This window comes from Scyliorhinus canicula, chromosome 27 (assembly GCF_902713615.1).
Source record: "Scyliorhinus canicula chromosome 27, sScyCan1.1, whole genome shotgun sequence".
Taxonomy (NCBI): domain Eukaryota; kingdom Metazoa; phylum Chordata; class Chondrichthyes; order Carcharhiniformes; family Scyliorhinidae; genus Scyliorhinus; species Scyliorhinus canicula.
The window spans coordinates 23,292,379-23,312,614 of NC_052172.1; the positions used below are offsets into that span (position 1 = coordinate 23,292,379).

General features: G+C 48.0%; 1 protein-coding gene across 1 annotated transcript in view; it reads right to left on the reverse strand.

Annotated features, from left to right (window-relative positions):
• The window catches only part of LOC119957820 (leucine-rich repeat and fibronectin type III domain-containing protein 1-like protein), a 245,949-nt gene that overhangs the window by 31,841 nt on the left and 193,872 nt on the right, over window positions 1-20,236 (reverse strand). The window contains exons 4-5 of the mRNA XM_038785952.1: window positions 9,914-10,512; window positions 424-540 (exon numbers count right to left, since the gene is read on the reverse strand). Of these exons, the coding sequence (XP_038641880.1) occupies window positions 473-540; window positions 9,914-10,512 (667 nt within the window). The 3' untranslated portion in view covers window positions 424-472. The remainder of the gene's footprint in view (window positions 1-423; window positions 541-9,913; window positions 10,513-20,236) is intronic.

Here is a 20,236-nt window from a genome sequence, read left to right on the forward strand (position 1 = left end):
CTCCTAACAGCACTGTTGGTGTACCTGCACCACGTGGACCACAGAAGTCCAAGAATGCAGCTCACCGCCACCTTCCCAAAGGGCAATTAAAGATGGGCAAGAAATGCTGGTCTAGCCCAGCGAAGCTCACGTCGCAATAATGAATAAACCATAAATAAACAATTGTTCTCATGTGCCTAGTCTTAATAAGTGAACCCACAGTGTGTTTACCCAATCCTGTGAGTGGTTGGAGCATTGTGTCTTGTACAATAAGTCCAAGGTATTACATCATTCAAATAACACAACACAGTCCCCGTGGTGTAGGTACACCCACAGTGCTGTTAGAGAGGGGGGCTGCTGATCAGAAGGAGAAACAATTGGACACAAATAAGACATTAAGCTTGCCTCCTCACACATTGGTCAGTTTAGTATCAGCAGTGTTACCTCAGTGAAATTCTGATGGCATTGGTTGCAGGAGTGAAGGTGGATGGCATCAAAGTTTAACATCATTCCTCTCATTTGCTTCCTTTTTATCTTCCCCGGTCTGCATTGCCTGTCGCTCTGCAAAAGATCAAAGTTTTCAGTGGGAGAATGAAAAGCTAGTGCTTGCCCTATGAGCTGAAATGAAATACGCTTAAAAGAGAAATCTTGTCTCGGGATTTATTTCTCCCTCTGATTTCTCTCCTCAGCGGTGACTCTCACTGAGGTGCAGAAGGAGGCCATTCAGCCCATCGACTCTGCACCGGCCCTTGGAAAGGGCACCCTACTTAAGCCCACACCTCCACCCTGTCCCCGTAACCCGGTAACCCCACCTAACCTTTTTGGACATTAAGGGGCAATTTAGCAAAGCAAATCCACCTAACCTGCGCATCTTTGGGTTGAAGATGTTTGCAGGGTTGGCAGAGATCTGCCAGTCACGAAGCACAAGCAGGCAAAATTGTAGGAAGGTCAGAGAATTACATTTCCGCCAGGGATTTTCCCCATTGTTTTCAGTAACCTGAAGTGAAAAGATGTTCCAGAATCGCAAAGAAATGGCACGTGCCACCTTTACAGGTTTCTGCAGAACTTGGGATGGTATCTTGACCCAACTGTGAAAGGTCAACCGCAGACAGAGTGAGGAGACTAATTGAGAAAAGAGAGCGTAGGTTCGAGGCAGGAAGACAACATCAGACAGCTTGCTCATTCTGAATCTCTTACTGAGCAGAACCAAAATAAATTTGTACTTAGAATTTCTGGAGACTGAAGTGAATTTCCCATAAGGTTATTATTTGATAAAGACAAACCATTTAAGTGGAAGAAAAGGATAAGGTCGCATTACAACATGTGAGTGATCTGTCCAGACAGCAGACTTATCAAAGTCTTGTATAAAACCCGAGATTGTTTACTTTCATCCAGTGTGAATCGTATATGTGAAAATTGGATGTAATTTGCCCCCTACTGATCGAATTTAGATATCAGCTCGTATCAAGGAGCAGATGTCAGCCCAGGGTGACAAGAATTAGATGAATTTTAAATCATTTCTGTGTTCCAGCTGACTGAGTTGGCAGAACTTTTAATTAACTTCCATCTGAGAAGAATAAAAACAGGGTATTTTAACTGTAAATGCTGGACAGACAGATCGACCTTTACATGCGGCCCTGACAGACTCCAATCCAATACTGACCTCTATTCTCTCCTTCAGACAGTTCCCCCTACCCCCACCCTCCCAACCCCCCACCCTGGCTGATTTTCACTTCCTCAGAGTTTCCAGGCCTCCAGGGAAATCCAGCCCGTGTCTATTCTTTCTTTTAAAGTTCTCCTTAATATCCACCACTTTGACGAAGGTTTTGATCAACTGTGAAGCAGCTTGGGCCAATTTACAATGTTAAATGTGGTACAAAAATTCAAATTATTGTTGTGCACTTTCAGCAGTTTCTGTTTTTAATTCCATTGTCTATAGAGTTCAAGCCCTTCCTGGGCCAGGGTTACATTGTCAGTCATCAGATCCCAACCATCAATCGTATTCCAACCTCGATCAGATTAATAACGAGCTACAATCTCCACAAATACCTGAGCAAGGTGTGAACGGAGAAGGGGGAAGGGATGGAATGTGATCCGGAATGGATATGGGATGGGGCTAAGAGCCTTCACAGGATGGGATTACTGACAACACAGTGCAATCTGGGCAGTGTGAAAAATTAACTCATGGTCCAAATTGGGTTTGCTGACAATGCAAATTCACTGAAAATGTTATTCATTTTAATTCTTAACTCTTAAGAGTCATTCCCTCCGCATCATGAGACCATTCTTACCCAAATAACTAAATGACGGCAAAGGTTTGGACGCAACGCGAGGCAGAGAAGCTGCGATACGTGAGATCACCACGTCTCACCCAGACCAGACGTGGCATATGTTGGACTGAAGGAAATTCCTGCAGGTGTGGGGTAGAATTGAGGAGTCATCACTTTCAATCCTGGGACAATAGGGTTGGAAAATGAATGAAAGAAACATGTTGGGGGTTTGGGAGCTATTAGATTATCCATGATCTCACTGAAGGTGAGCACAGACTGGAGAAGCCAAATGGCCTCTTCCTATTCCTAATAATAATCTTTATTGTCACAAGTAGGCTGACATTAACACTGCAATGAAGTTACTGTGAAAATCCCCTAGTCGCCACATTCCGGCGCCTGTTCGGGTCACAGAGGGAGAATTCAGAATGTCCAATTCACCTAACACGCACGTCTTTTGGGACTTGTGGGAGAAACCAGAGCACCCGGAGGAAACCCACGCAGACACGGGGAGAACGTGCAGACTCCGCACAGACAGTGACCCAAGCCGGGAATCGAACCTGGCGATGTGAAGCAACAGGTGAGTGGAAGCACGCGATGAGTTCCTGGTTGGATTGCAGGGATAGGTCACCAACATTCTGCAGGAACATAGAATGGGGATTGCCGCAACTTCGTTTTGAAAAACTTCCAATTTAATTTCCACCCACTTCAGTGACATTAAAACAGAAAGGAGGATTGGTGTGACACAGAGAGATGTTGGTGACTGGAGATTAATTTTTTGGGGTTAAACTCCATTCGTATGTGGTGTCCTCACAAGCTCACACATCCCTGACAGAACTTCCAGCATCCTTGGATATGGGCTGGAGGAACATCTGGGGAAGGTTTCTGTTTTACATTTAGACATTTTCAGACTGACCCCCTTGCCCAAAACTGCAGAAAGAACCAATTCCTGAACTCTTGTTTAACCCTCCCCTCTGGAAATAGCTTTCCAATGAATCAGGGGAATGGCTCAACTCAAAAGGGACATTTCCCAGGCTCAATACGTCTAATTCCAAATAGTTCTCACCTTTTTATCAGACATGTGGATTGACTCTACACCGAAGCTTCAGGGCGTAATCATTCCAATTCACAGTTCTATTCAAATGATCCAAAGGGCAACTTAAAAAGCATTTTAAGCAAATATATTTAGCAGCACTTGTGAATTTCTTTCGAAAGAAAGAATTAGGTCAGCTCCTCAGGGTTTATCAAAAAAACGAATGGGACTCTTCTTTCCCCATCTCCGAGACTCTCCACTTGCTCTCTGAACTCATCCCCCCCCCCCCCCCCCCCCCCCCCCCCCGCCCAAGTGACCAATCTTCACGCTTGAGACTGCATGACAAGTGGGGTCAGCGAAGCAGCAGAGTGGAGCAATGTCGTATCTGCTCACGTTCGAATCCGACCACCTCCGGAGTCCTCGTGTTTACATTTCCAGTACCCGCAATACCCAGCGGGAGCCAATTACCTGCTTTGGCTGAATGTTCTGCCCCACCAATTAGGTCGATTACTGGAGGTCAGGTCAACAAACTCAGCAGAGAAACACAGCTGACATGCTTGATGCAAGCTCCAGCACACAGAAGAGTGAGCCGGGAATCCTGGCTCAATCCGCCATTCCGTAATAATTCCATGATCAATCGCCTCGTCTCCTCCATCGCAAACTGTTCGGCATGCAACTTCAGAAAGCTACCTGACCAAGTGCCACGGAATGCACCTGTTTGCAAGATTGAAGCCTGTAGACCCTAAGGCGCAGTTTTGATGCAAAATTGGCTCAATGGCAGGAAGCAGAGAGACATTGTGTTTCAGACCAGGATAATATGCGGTGGTGTTCCTCAGGGGATTAGGATTTCTGCTCTCTCTGTGAACAAGGAGCAGGAAGAGGCCATTCAGCCCCTTGAACCTGCTCCATCATTTAATAAGATCATGGCTGATCTGATAATAATTTCCTATCTGCATCCTGTCTTCCTCCCGCTAACCTGCCAACCCTTTGCTCACCAAGAATCTATCCACCTCGGCGTTAAAAGTATTCAAAGACTCGGTTTCCGCGGCCTTTTCAGGAAGAAAGTTCCAGAGGCACATGACTCCCGGAGAGAAAAAAAAACTGTGGTCATCTCTGCCTTAGATGTGCAACCCCTTATTTTTACACAGTGACCCCCGAGTTCTACATTCTCCCCCAAGAGGAAACATCCTCTCCACATTCACCCTGTCAATACCCTGTCGGTACGTCAATATAGTCAATCAAATTGCCTCCTACTTTTCTGAACTCCAGTGGATACAAGTCCAGCCTCCATGCCACTGAGGGGCGGAGGGCCACTCTCCCCCAGGGTGGGCCAGAGGCTCAAGCCCAGCCTCCTGAACACTGCCCGCCATGTCATGGCAGAGCTAGTCAGCGCTGCCAGTCTCATCAGGAGGAGGCAGCTGGTCATCCGGAGGGTATTTCTGATGGGGTCCTCTGTCCCGAGAGGGTCAGAGAACCAGGGAGGGTTCCAAAGGCTGCGGTGCAGATGTCCTCTGCCTGGGGTGAGCTGTGCTGACCCCCCTGCCTCCTCTGCAGTGGGGCAGCCATCTCCACATCATTTCTGAGGAGTGACAACACCTGGTGGGCTCCTGATTGAGATTGGCCACTCTCCCCTTCATGATCCCGCTGGGGTATGAGGGTGTCCAGAGAGGCGGCCTGGGTGGGGTCCCAGATGTCCAGAGGCTCTCTGAGCATTCGAAGGACACAGGCAGCACTCAGCAGTGTGAGCAGCCAGGAGCCTGTAAGTAGCAGCAAAGGGGGTGGGTTTAAAACACAGATGGCAGCAATGGGGGTCTGAGTCAGTCCACCCCAATCCCGAGGGGGACATCCCGACCACGGACTTGGCACCATCACTACCCGTTACTGCCCTCAGCCTGGCCAGCCAGCAAGCCCAATAGTTTTCAACGGATTTTCAGTATTTTCTTAGTCTCTCGCTCACCCTCCACAGCCATGGCGCCCAATCCACGCTTGTAGATACTTGCAGCGATTCACGCCCACGAGATCTGCGCCTGAGTGGAGCGGAGCATCGCGCAAGGGCAGAGCATGAAGTGTTAAACCCACTAATCACATTTAAATGCATACAAATGTCGGCTTTGCATGTCATCGCTACCAGCACGGGCTGCAAACCTCATTATCGGCACCAATGATGGGCTGGAGTATGACACCCGAATCGGCGCTGGGCGCAGACATCGATTTTGGCCGGGTGCCCGATTCCGCCCGATCGCGGTTCACGTTTTTGGTGTCGCAAGGCAGAGAATTTTGGCAAATATAATTAAATTGATTAATTTTAAAGGGGGTTCAGTAATAGAGAGGACTGGGTTCGTCTGTGCAAATCTCGCAAATAAGCGGCAAAATGTGATCGGTCAATTTAAAATAAAACATTCAGGATTGGCTTTGTCAATGCAGGAAATGCTAAAGTAAAGTTAAGGCAAACCTTTGTAACTCATTAGGTCAGCCTTAACTGGAGAATTGTGTCCAACTTGGAGGGTCAAACCTGGGGAAGGTTGTTAACATCTTGGGGAGGGTGCAAAGGAGATTGATTCAAATGGTACCAGGAATGAGGGACTATCATCAGATGGAGAGACTGGTGAATCTGCGATTGTTTCCCTTGGTGCATAGCGGGTTAAAGGGAGATTTAATGGAGGTGCAGGAAATGATGAGACATTTTCATAAACTAAACTCCTGGAGCCAAGGGTTCACTAAGCAGAGGATTCTAATTGAAGTTAATTAGTGCAAAAGAACATGGGTTAACATGGGTCTGAGTAAAGTGCCCTAACAATGATGTAAGAGAACATGTGACCCACAGCTAAGGGGCAGTACAGCGTTGGAAAGAGCTGTGTGTAGAAGCAAGCATGGAGAAAGCTCCTCTCTTGAACCTTTACTATACCTCGGTATATAGCTGTTAGTATTTAATCAATACTTACTGCTAAACTACCGAAGACCTTAACAAGACCCGCCAAACTACACTCAACACTTGATGACTCATAGCTTTATCAAAGGTCCAGCCCAGGTTCACTGGGCCAAATGTCCTCCTTCCGCACAATGTAGACATTGGGGTGCCTGAATTGAAAGTTGGAGACGTTAACTCCGTGCATGTGGACCTTTCCTTGAGTCTGCCGACAGTGTAAAGGTTAGCCACTTGGGCTGCTGTGCACGATGCAAATCACTTTGCTGACACCAAATGCTGCGGGGTCTGACAAACACAATCATGATTCATTCACAGGGCCCGTGGACTGAAGAGCTTTTCAACGCTAGTGATTTATGTGGGTGACTAAAATGTGGCTTTCCACATGTTGAAATCTCCCACGTGAATTGTAACCACTAAAGTAATTCCAAGAAAGAAATGAGGCCTACGAGAGAAATCACGGGCCTTGACAACCCTGAAACCTGATCAAACTTTAATCTTCCTGATTAGGGGCAGAAAATGGCTTTTGGAGCTGGTTTTCAATCACAGGCTTAATTTCCCTTACGTAACAAACAGCAGCTGGAAATATGAGTGAAGTTTTAAGTAATGAGAGTTAAACTGAAAAATATTGGAAAAGTGAATTAAGGAAAACAGAAACGATAGGAGTTACGCTTTAAATCTTAATTCTTTTCATTTTTAAAGCTATGTTTTATCACTGTGGTTACCCAATTCAGCAATAAAACTGGCCCTCCGTGATCTGAACAGTAATGTGAGGCAATTTATCAGTTTGTGCATTGTTCCATTTGACACTTTAAAAACTTGCCCTCTAATGATTAAAGATTGCCAGCTGGTCCTCGAAGTGTTGGTCCCCAGTGTGTTAATCTTCGCTGTCGTCTGCCCTCTTCTGTTCACCAATCCAAGCCCCCTTTTTTCCCCGTTTCTCATTCAAAATGTTTCCTTTGAGTTTAAACTGAGTGAACCTGGTTCGGGATGTTTTCAAACTGAATATCACAGACTTTGAGTGGGTGTCAAAGTGCCGTCCCCCCCCCCCCTCCCCCCCCGCGCCCCGCCCCCCCCGCGCCCCCCCCCCCCGCGCCCCCCCCCCGCCCCCCGCCCCCCACCTGCACCCCAGAAGATGGACACAGATCTCCTCAGTGCAGAGAATCATTTGCTGAATTCGCCAGCCGTCATCGAATGTACCACTCCCTCGAGTGACGTATGAACTTGCGAGCATTTAAAAGTCGGCCACATCTGGCCTACATGTGACTCCAGACCCACAGAATGTGGTTGACTCTTAGTTGCCCCCGAAAGGACAATTCGGGATGGGCAATAAATGCTAGCCCAGCCTGCGACACCCAGGTCCCGTGAGCGAATAAAAAAAACATTGCTATGGGTCTGGAGTCACGTGTAGGCCAGACCGGGTAAGGACGGCAGATTTCCTTCCCTAAAGGACATTAGTGAACCAGATGGGTTTTTACGAAAATCAAAAGCGGTCATCATTAGACTGCTAATTCCAGATTTTTACTGAAATCAAATTTCACCGTCATTTCGCCAGAGCATGACCCTCGGGTCTTTGGATCACGGATCCAGTAACAATACCACGACCCAGCTGCCTCCAGAGGAGGCGGAGGGGGAGGTATTCCTGTGCAGAGAGCAAGGTGGTGAACAGTCTCCGTCAGAACAGGAAGAAGCTGAAGAGGAGATACAATATATTACACCAGAGTAAAGAATAGATGCGGGAAATAAAAACAGGGACATTTACATGCGCTCTCTCTCTCACACACACACACGCAAACAGAACACACATGGACACATGCTAATACACACACATTACACAGGAGGTGGCAGAATATCTTGCAATACGTTGAAATGACAAACAGGAGGTGGTTAAATGGTTGAAGTAAAATTAAAATAAGACGATAAAAGCGAAATGAAAGAAATAAAAAAAACCCATGAGGCATAAAACTGGATGAATAGCTGAGATGGGACAGAGTGTTCCAAAATTTTCTGGCTGTATTTCAGATTGGCAGCAACTGCAATTCTTTACTTTATTACGTACATAAATTATTTTCATAGAATTTACAGTGCAGAAGGAGGCCATTCAGCCCATTGAGTTTGCACCGGGTCTTGGAAAGATTAAGCCCACACCTCCACCCTCTCTCCATAACCCAGTAACCCCACCTAACCTGTTTTTGTTTGGACACTGAGGGCAATTTATCATGGCCAATCCACCCAACCTGCAAATCTTTGAACTGTGGGAGGAAACCGGAGCACCCGGAAGAAACCCACGCACACATGGGGAGAACGTGCAGACTCCGCACAGACAGTGACCCAAGCCGGGAATCGAACCTGGGACCCTGGAGCTGTGAAGCAACAGTGCTAACCACTGTGTTGCCGTGCTGCTAAAGGGAAACTCCCTCTCGCTGCCTCACACTCATTGTGCGCAATCGACTGGCATCATCACGCCCGACTAGGTCACACGGCGAGGCCGATTAATCTCGAGAGCCTCTTACAAGATTTGCAATCTTCGGAATGCATAGCGAGGTCTAACATAATCGCTTCCTCGCCGGGTGAGATCCAGATTTACATATTTAAGTGAGCCTTTAGCCTTATTTAAAATTGTTGGAGCCGGATTCTCCCGAGGCCCGGGAACGCACGCCCGCACCTGGGAGACTGCAACATGGCGCCATTTAGCACTACTCCACATAAACGTGGACCAGGTGTCAAGGCACCTAGGAGGGTCTCCCAGTCATCGGACGCTGTCTGGGTGGTCAGGCTCTGGGTAGGGTGGTACCCTGCCATTTCTGCCGCCACCTAGGCACGTTGGCACTGCCAGTCAAACACCCTGACAAGGCCACCCGAGCACTGCCAGGGTGCTCGTGCCTGGGATCAGGCCCACAGGCTGCCCTGCCCTTAAATGGTGGGGTGAGGGGGGGGGCTCGAGTACCCCCAAGTGGTAAGTCGGTGCGTTGGGAGGATCTGGAGGCCGTGATCAGGAGTCCGAGGGGTGGGGGCGAGAGATCAGGGAGGCAATTAAATATGGCTGACGTCATCAGACCAGGAAGTGAGGGAAGTGCGGCCTTGATGGGGCATTCCCGTTCGAGGCTAAAAAAGCAGAGTCCCGTTTGATAGCGGGGTCGTTCTTGGCACTACTGGCATCGAGAAACACCCCACTATTCATGCCCCAAGCCTCTATATATTAAGAAATAAATCGCACCCACCACTTCTATAAATATCTTAGTATTTCAACAGAAACTTTACACTGGAACATAAGACAATTTTCAAACGCCATTCTTCAAAGTATCAAAAATATATATCTATAAAAATGGGAAAATGCCAGGAACTACTTGTGGATCCTCCTGTATCAATGGCCTGACTCCCCACCACCCCCGCCACCCCCGCCACCCCCCACCCCCCCCCCCCCCCCCCACCCCCCCCCCCCCCCCCCACCCCCCCAAGGTCAGCTTTGATAGCAGCTACAAGGCAAGGCGCCAGATTACAACATGATTGCCGGCTCTTCGTCAAGCTGAAACATGAACTCAGCTTCTCTCTCTGCAGATGCAGCCTGAGCTGCTGAATCTTTCCAACGTTTTCTGCTCAAAGGCAACATGTGGACAGCGCTGTGCAAGATCACAACAACTGGCAGAACAGATCGAACCTCTCCTTCACACATTCAGAGTTCAGAACTTGGGTTTTTTGTCATTGTGCTACCTTGGTCTCCCCCTCGAATCTCCTTCAAAGAGATGGGGGCTTCTTTCTGCAGTTGTGAGCCTGTCCGAGTTCTCCTTCGTTTATGAGGGGCCACATCGTCTGGGGGAAAAGACGGATTTTGAGTGACAGGGAATTTGTCAATGTCTGTGGTCAAAGCCACGGCCACGGTTCCTTGGGGGATTTCCGTCAACATTTCTTGGACATGTTCCTCTCGGCACTCCATCAGCTTTGAGGTGGAAGGTGGCATGGCTCCATTCTGGCTTCCATTGGTCTGTGAGTAGACATTACTGACCTTGGTCTTGTGTTCTCCTGTGTTATTGTAGACCTTATACCTGATCATGAGGATGATGATGAAGACCAGAACAGAGGCCACAATGATCCCACCGATGATGATGATCATGGTCCCACCAAGGAACTGAGTCTGCATGGACCGGCACTGTGTGTACTCCCTCTCTGTGGTGAACTGCACACAACCCACAGCGCGGGTAGCAGTCAGCATGGTGATCCCATCGTCATAGACAGCCAGGACGCACAGATCATAGTCTCGACCGGCAACCAAGTCTTTCACAAGGAACGTTTTGCTAGAAGATGGAATCATTCTGTAAGACAATTTAATATGTGTTAGAAGATGTGGCCATGCAATGTTCAAGTGCACAAATAACACATTCACAACAACCTGCATCTGTATAACAAAATACCCCCAAGGTGCATGACAGAAACGGTATCAAACTGTTATGTTCCAGTATATTATGAAGTATCAAAGACCCAGAAAAATGCCTAATTAAAAATGGACATCCTGGAAATTCACACATCCCTTTGTATTAGGATTGAACGTCAACAAAAGGAGGACATCATTCCAACCAGCTTGCCTTTCTGGTTCACCATAGACAAAAGACATCTCAAAACTTAATGTGTATGAGCCAAGTGTAAATAGCTCCCCATAAACCTCTCCTTGCATTATGATGGCCCCCCATAGAAACTCAGACTGGGTAAATGGTAAAGTCACAATTGACCAACACTGGGTTTTTATTGATCTGACCACCCTCCTTATTTGGAAAGAGACTTTGGATGAGTAACAGGTCATATGAGTGAGTAAGCTGTGCTGTTGCTGCTTTTGCAGAACTCGCTGAGGCAAAAAGACCATCGAAAAAAAATCAAACTAGCCATGGGCAACTGAGCAGCCAGGGTAATAGACAGCAGTGGCTTGAAAGTGGGAGAAGGCCAATCCCAAGCCTGTTCCAACTTCAAATTCACCTGAGAACCAAAGACCTGGAAATTCATCCCCAACACGCCTCGCAGCTTGGTACGCATGCACTGCTTAAAAGACCTTCGCTTCAACTAAAAGCATCAACTCATCGAAGAAACTACAGACATGTCATGAAAGACAGACAGAAACAATTATACATTGTAAACGTACTGCATTTTTCTTCGTCTGTCTCGAATCATCGTGTGCACCGCATGTGCGAGATATAGCATTTTCAAACCTCTCTGACAAATGCGGGATAATAAATATTTTTTTTAATTTTAAAAATCACAAAAGCTTGCTGCTGGGATGGTTTTAATTGGGACAATTGGTCTGAGGGTCAGAAAATACATACGCCCATCATGTACAAAATGTATTAACCATGATCTCGAAGAACACTGTCCCATCAGATCAAAGATTAATTGGTTGAGATTGTCAACAAGGAAAGAAGTCAATAATTGATTGTCAACAATTGAGGTGATAATCTATGAGCATAAAAAGGGAATGTGCTGGAAGATTCCTGCGGGCCTGGCAGTATCAGTGGAGAGAGAAACAGAGGGAAGGTTTGTGTCCCTGTGACTGATCTCCAGTTAGCGATGGATTGCGGGTGGAACTGGACAAATGTTCCAAATTCCTTCAGCAGTTAATGGGCAACGATTTGGGTAATATGAAAGTAACGGCGATTTATCACTTTACACTAGAAATTAAGGAATCTCAATGATACCATAGTGACGCAGTGTCACGCAATTGGGAAATATTCCAGTTTCTGAAGCATCAAAGAAACATCAGCTCAGCTCAACGTTCCCATTGTTGTGGGTTCCAGCTCCCAAAACCAGGACATTCCTTAATATAGGCTACAATGGCAGTACAGCACAGTGAGGGGGTGCTGCACTGTCAGAGGATCAGTACTGAGGGAGTGCTGCGCTGTCAGAGGGTCAGTACTGAGGGAGTGCTGCACTGTCAGAGGGTCAGTACTGAGGGGGTGCTGCACTGTTAGAGGGTCAGTACTGAGGGAGTGCTGCACTGTCAGAGGGTCAGTACTGAGGGAGTGCTGCACTATCAGAGGGTCAGTACTGAGGGAGTGCTGCACTGTCAGAGGGTCAGTACTGAGGGAGTGCTGCACTGTCAGAGGGTCAGTACTGAGGGAGTGCTGCACTTTCAGAAGGTCAGTACTGAGGGAGTGCTGCACTGTCAGAGGGGCTGTCCTGAGGGAGTGCTGCACTTTCAGAGGGTCAGTACTGAGGGAGTGCTGCACTGTCAGGGGGTCAGTACTGAGGGTGTGCCGCACTGTCAGAGGGTCAGTACTGAGGGAGTGCTGCACTGTCAGAGGGTCAGTACTGAGGGAGTGCCGCACTGTCAGAGGTTCAGTACTGAGGGAGTGCCGCACTGTCAGAGGGTCAGTACTGAGGGAGTGCCGCACTGTCAGAGGGTCAGTACTGAGGGAGTGCGGCACTGTCAGAGGGTCAGTACTGAGGGAGTGTTGCACTGTCAGAGGGTCAGTACTGAGGGAGTGTTGCACTGTCAGAGGGTCAGTACTGAGGGAGTGTTGCACTGTCAGAGGGTCAGTACTGAGGGAGTGCGGCACTGTCAGAGGGTCAGTACTGAGGGAGTGTTGCACTGTCAGAGGGTCAGTACTGAGGGAGTGCGGCACTGTCAGAGGGTCAATGCAGAGGGAGTGCTGCACTGTCAGAGGGTCAGTACTGAGGGAGTGCTACACTGTCAGAGGGTCAGTACCGAAGGAGTGCTGCACTGTCAGAGGGTCAGTATTGAGGGACTACTGTTGCACTGTCAGAGGGTCAGTACTGAGAGAGTGCTGTACTGTCAGATGGCCAGTACTAAGGGAGTATTTTACTATCAAAATTATAATTATAATTCTAACTAGATCTCTAAAAATACAAGTGATTATTTTTACCATAAATCGTATAATTTCTTGTCAATTCAGCAAAAGCTTCTTTTTCTCATTAAAACTCCCTTCATGCATGTGACTTTCAATTAGTTGCAAAACTAACCACAATGTTTCTAAACATCAAGCCTTGACTGACATCTCCTGGACCGGACCAAAGAGAGTTAAGTGCTTTCTGTTAGTTTCACAGCTGCCTACTTCGAGTCAGTCAAGCATGAAGGTAAGTGAATGGAACAATGCTGACAGCTGGGGGGTTGTGAAAACTGTCAATCACAGCCCAGTAAAATCAGGATCAGAGAAATGAATGAATGGTTTGCAGATCAAAGATTTGAGGGGGTTTAAACACAGCTGACTGGTTTTCCCTTTGCAATATTGACAGGTGTTGCTTCCTCTGCCTGAGCAGGTGTATTGCCCAGGTCAGTTTTAAAGCAGTGATTTTTTTTTTCCCTGCCTCTGGCTGGACTGCTCTCTCGCTCTTCCAGAACACGCGACAGGAGAAGACAGTCTCCCAAACTGAGAATCCTGCCCCCGATGTATCTAATATCCATCAAGGTGAGGGATGTTAACTTCTAGGATTAAAAGTCCGCTTCCGGTATGTCACTATCAGCACCAGAGATAAGAAACCTATTTTGTGCTCCTGATGAAGTCCAATTGCATCCTCCACAGACTCGGAAACAGAATCCAGGATCCCCCTCACTCCCCCCTTCTGAGTCAGATGGGTTTTTTAACAACTTTGCAACCCAGATTTTTACTGAGTTCAAATTTCTCCATTTGCCATGGTGGGATTCGAACCCTGGCTCTCTGGATTGCTATTCCAGCTACGTTACCTCTCTGCACTGACTTTCTCTCTTCTCTTCGAAACATATCGAGTAGAGTGAAACTTGATTTTGAGTTTGGCAGTGTCTGAGAATATACCCATATTCTCTTTATACCACTGAGAAAGTGCGACAAATACCTCATCATGCAGTGTTATTATGGTTTTTATGTTGATAAATTGACTTGTCAAGATACAGTGGAATGAATGTCTGAAAACTTGATTCCAATTGATTGATTGTACAAAGGTCGACTCTGTTGATTAATAGTTTTGTGTGAAAGGAGTTTGGTAGTGCTAGTTTGGAAGTCTGCAAAATTTCCCCAATATTAACAGCCTCACCCAAAGGAGGCACAGGGGCCGTATGTGAGAGACTCGAATGTTGTACCAGCAAGCAGGTCTCTGCTGATGGGGTTGCCGGGTAAATCAGCAAAAGCTCCAAAACTAAGTATCTGGCCTGGAATGCATTGATTCTCAAAAGAGCATCCTTCCCTTGTCAAAGAAAAGCACGAAGCAAGGCACTCACCTAGAATTTGCTGTCAAAACAACAGTGAAGTGAATGGTACTCAATGTTATTCAGGTAGAAATGGTGCAGAAACATTAAGCAAAGGGCAGATGTGTGGGTAATCCCAAAAGATGACCAAGGGGCACTGTTCCACCACCATCTTCCTGAAGATGGCACCTCACTGCTTCCTCATCCTCTTTATTCTTTGATGTGACGTGGGCATTGTTGCTTCACAGCGGCAGGGTCCCAGGTTCGATTCCCGGCTTGGGTCACTGTCTGTGCGGAGTCTGCACGTTCTCCCCGTGTCTCTGTGGGTTTCCTCCGGGTGCTCCGGTTTCCCCCCCACAAGTCCCGAATTGGACATTCTGAATTCTCCCTCTGTGTACCCGAACAGGTGCCGGAGTGTGGCGATGAGGGGATTTTCACAGTAACTTCATTGCAGTGTTAATGTAAGTCTGCTTGTGACAATAATAACGATTATTATATGGGCATTGTTGATAAGATCAGCACTTAACGTAGTTCCCTCATTGTCCCTGAACTAAGTAGCTAACTGGGCCATTTTCCAAGTACAGTTAAGAGTCACATTGCAATGGGTTTGGAGCTATGTGTGGGCCAGACCAGGTAAAGGGGGCAGAGTTCCTTCCCTAAAGTGCATTGGTGAGCCGGATGGGTTTCTACAACAATCAATGACAGTTTCATGATCACCTTTACGAACACAATTCAGTTAGATGTTGCACTTGGGGCGGACGGGATCAAAGGATATGGGGGAAAGTGGGATCAGGCTATTGAGTTGGGTGAGCAGCCATGATTATATTGAATGGTGGAGCAGGTTCAAAGGGCCAAATGGCCTCCTCCTGCTCCTATTTTCCATGTTTATAATCTTTCAATTCCAAATTTTTTTAATTGAAATTACATTCAGATTTAGGTGTGAAGATACTGGGCGGGATTCTCCTCCGGCGGGCTCCGTTTTGCCGGCAGCCCGGGGGTTTCCCGATGGCGTGGGGCTGCCCCACAATGGGAATCCCCACTCACCGGCCGGTGAAACAGAGCATCCCGCCGGCGGGATTAAACGGAAATGCGGCGGGGCGGAGAAACCAGCCCGCTGTATTTACAGGGTAGATATAGATTAAACTCACCGCAGGAATGTTAGTGTCTCAATCCCAGGCAAATACCAGCCTCCCCGGACAGGCGCCGGAATATGGCGACTAGGGGCTTTTCACAGTAACTTCATTGAAGCCTACTCGTGACAATAAGCGATAAAAAAAAATACTCTGAATGATGGAATAAATGTTAATTGCTGTTAATTGATCTCTCTGCCACTGAAAATAAATTATTAACTGTGGAGATTCATTCCTTCAGGTATTAATTATTGTTGGAGATTTTTAATATGTCAAACTTTATTTTACGTAAGAACATAAGATCTAGGAGCAGGAGTCGGCCATCAAGCCCCTCGAGCCTGCTCCGCCATTCAATAAGATCATGACTGATCTTTGTGTGGACTCAGCTCCACTTTCCGGCCCAAACACCATAACCCTTAATTCCTTTACTGTTCAAAAATCTATATATCTTTATCTTGAAAACATTTAACGAGGTGGCCCTAACTGCTTCACTGGGCAAGGAATTCCACAGATTCACAACCCTTTGGGTGAAGAAGTTCCTCCTCAACTCGGTCCTAAATCTGCTCACCCTCATTTTGAGGCTATGCCCCCTAGTTCTGCTTTCACCCACCAGTGGAAACAGCCTCCCTGCTTCTATTCTATTCCCTTCATAATTTTATGTTTCTATAAGATCCCCCCCCCTCAAACCTTTATTCTGATTGGTTAAGTAATGCAAATTGGAATATTATCCAATGCAGCTCCTGCTATAGATCTGTCTTTAATTCACTCTGGCCTCATGTTCGATGTTTCGACACACGGCAACATTATGAGCTTTCACTTTGGGTGCTGTAATAGAACATAGAACATACAGTGCAGAAGGTGGCCATTTGGCCCATCGAGTCTGCACTGACCCACTTAAGCCCTCACTTGCATCCCCCTCACCCAATAACCCCATCTCACCTTTTTGGACACGAAGGGCAATTTATCATGGCCAATCCACCTAACCTGCATGTCATCGGACTGTGGGAGGAAACCGGAGCTCCCGGAGGAAACCCACGCAGACACGGGGAGAACGTGCAGACTCGGCACAGACAGTGACCCAAGCCGGGAATCGAACCTGGGACCCTGGTGCTGTGAAGCCACAGTGCTAACCACTGTGCTACCATGCCACCCATAATAAAAGCCTAAACTAGGAAGAATTAAGTTGAATCAATGGCTGATACTGTCAACTGACCCCTGCCACACCCTCAAATTCCTTGCATGGAAAGAGCAGAGTGTTTACCTGCGCTGGCTGGAGCGGAGAGGGCCGAGACGTGTACTTATTGGAATGTTTAAGATTCTGAAGGGTCCGGACAGGGTGGATTCTGAGAAATGATTTCCCTTGTGGGGGAATAGAGAACTCGGCAGTAGAGGTTGTGGGTTTTTGAATGTATTCAAGGCTGAGACGGATAGGTTTCTGACAGACAGCGGAGTGGGGGGGTGGGGGGGGGGGGGGGTTATGGGGAACAGGCTGGAAAGTAGGGCTAAACCTGTAATAACCTGCACCTCGAGGGTGTTCGGACTTGGGGAGGGGTGGGAGGGGTGTATTAACCTGCACGGAGCACACGGGGTTGGCTGGATTGTCTCCCCGTGTGGCTTGAGGAGTCCGAGCTCCCCCGCTAACTACGGGGCTGCTGCCATCTGTATAACCTACCAGGAACTGACCAATACAGAGAGAGGACCCGGTGATGCTGACCAGCCCTCTGTACATAGAACGTGTTATAAATAAACATCTTCTTCATGCGACTCGTCTGACTCCTTTTCGCCTTCATTAAACTGGTGACGAAGATAAACTGGAACTGCTGACCTGTTACTCTGCTGCCTTCACCATCTAATAATAATAACCTCTTATTGTCACAAGTAGGCTTCAATGAAGTTACTGTGAAAAGCCCCTAGTCGCCACATTCCGGCGCCTGCTCGGGGAGGCCGGTACGGGAATTGAACTCGCGCTCTGGCCTTGTTCTGCATTGCAAGCCAGTTATTTAGCCCACTGTGCTAAACCAGCCCCTTGACATTCTCCGTGACATTGCATCGCCTGGGACTAAGGTACAGCATTGAGTGTGCACTATGTCTTTGCTTGGTTGCTGGGTGCCTTTGATCCTGCCGTTGCACAGTGGCAAAGTGGTTAGCACTGTTGCTTCACAGCGCCAGGGTCCCGGGTTCAATTCCCGGCTTGGGTCACTGTCTGTGCAGAGTCTGCACGTTCTCCTCATGTCTGCGTGGGTTTCCTCCGGGTGCTCCGGTTTCCTCCCACAAGTCCTGAAAGACGTGCAGGTTAGGTGAATTTGGACATTCTGAATTCTCCCTCAGTGTACCCGAACAGGCGCCGGAATGTGGCGACGAAGGGATTTTCACAGTAACTTCATTGCACTGTTAATGTCAGCCTACTTACGACAATCAAGATTATTATTATAGTTGTGGAATCAGTGTGCAGAACATTTGCAATACTTTTTCTGTGCCAACAACATAACCGAAAATGATGGCCAGACGGTGATGTTGGTAACGGCCTGCAGTGTGCACATATTCGGCATAATTAGGGGGCCTCATGTTTCCGGCATCACCTGGCAGGCAAGTAGTCTGCCAGCTCATCGTGCCAGTGGGGAATCACCTCAACTCGACACCGTCCACCATTGTGCAATGGTATAGATTCAATAGAGCAGGAAGCTGGGAAGGGAAGTCAGTTGCTGAGTATGTATTGTGAATATGGGGCTGTGTTGGGGGATATGCTTCGTGACCGCTTGGTTTGTGGTGTTATGAATTTTGACGTGCAAAAAAGGCCTCTCGGAGAAGCTTCCCTAATGTTCCAGCAGGCTTTGCAGCTCTTTGACTGGAAATTAGCACCCGGGATGTACAGGAGCTTGAGGGTATGGAGGTTAATCTTGTTCGATGTTGCCCCCTCTCCACCTTTCTCTGATCCGGATCACCGCGACGCAGCAAGCCCAAAGTCTCTAGGACATGGGCCGCGGTGCACGCCATCTCCAGATTTGGGAGGGGCTCTACCCCCATTTGAGAAGTATGGGCATGGGGGGGTCACTAAAACCGCAGACTGTGTGCGGGACCGGACCTAGACTGCCCGGGACAAGGTAGAAGTCACTCCATTCGTAGGCCCCTCATTTAGACGATCCCGAAGAAGCGAGAGATGAGTCCGAAATGCAGCTAAACTGTGCGGTTCCACCATGATTAGCCGCTACCCACAATCCCGTGCGAGTTAATGGCCACTTAATTCAGATGGAATTAGATACGGATGTCATTCGCTGATTCGGCCGCCTGCCGTGCTTTAATGACTCACAGAGGGTATTTTGCGATGTCCCGTTTTCCTTGACGATGTGTTAATCATGGGGGTGATGGAGCAGGTATATAACCTTGAGTCAGTTTTGCAGCGGTTTTCAGAGTATAAGCATAGAATGTAGAACATATAGTGCAGAATGAGGCCATTCGGCCCATCAAGTCTTCAGCGACTGTATAGCATCCTTATGCGTAAAGTGAAGTGTGTCTTCAATGCAAAGGATATAGTTTATTGATGAGACCAGGTGGACTGGGACGGCAGCGTTTAATACCGAATTTGGCAACAATCCTGGCCCCTCCATTTTCTTCAGCATAAAAACCCATCCTGAGTTTGGGGTGCTGACCAGGAGGCGGATACCCATTTGGTGAAATGGATGTTTGTTTTGTGTAAAGTCTTCATTCATTTTGACGCTGTGGAACCTCTTTATTTGACATGTGACACATCGCGGTACGGAATTGGCGCCGTCCTTTCCCAGCACATGGGTGACGACGAAGACCATCCAATAGCTTTTACCCCCAAGCCGTTAACGGCTGATGAACACAATTATGCCCAAATTGGAAAAGGTCTGGTGGCTGCCCTTAGGGTTAAATGCTTCCACCAATGCGTTTACAGCTGCCATATCAGATCACAAGCCGCTGCCTGGCCTCCTTAGCAAGGACAAAGTGATGCTACTCGGTCCAGAGATTGGCTCTGCTATGACTGCGTACCAATTCTCATTTGGACATGGTCAAGGCCCGTTGATTCCAAATGTCGACACGGTAAGTCGATTCCCCTTACCGGTTGTCTCTGTGGATTCGCCCACAGCCGAGGAGATCGTGGCAATTTCTCCAATTCATGGACACCTTGTCAATGATGGTTACTTGCACAGAGATTGGACACAGTGTGACCCAGTCTTAGCTAAGGTGCCACGTTTGGTTTTATCCAGCGGACGGTGGTTGCAGCTTCCACTGGAGTTGGAGGCTTTTTCGACCAAGATGTCGGAACTGACCGTCAGAGGCTGTGCCCTCCTGTCGAGCACAATCAACCTGTCAAAGGCCAACCATTGGTTCTGAAAGACCTTCCTCCTGCTCATCTGGGCATTTCCAAAATGAAACTTCAGGCCAGGAGGTCTGTCTGGTGGTCCGGCATCGACTCAGACATTGAGCTGTTACCCAGCACTGCCCTGGATAACAGGTCCATTGGAAGCTCCGGCAGCAGTAGTGTTCCCCGCCATTTCGAAACAAAATGCCTGACTTCTGGTCGCCGGATTCTGATACGGAGGCACAAAACCCTGGGGTCTCTGATTTGGGCGTCACCATTCGTCCACCATTGGAGGGTTCTCTGTCTCGGCAGATTAGCCGCCAGCATCATTCTCCGGCTCGTTATAATCCGGCTGATCCGGTCCCAGTGCCAGTCAGCTGTGTGCCAAAGCGTCACCATCTCCCGCCGTCCAGTGGGGG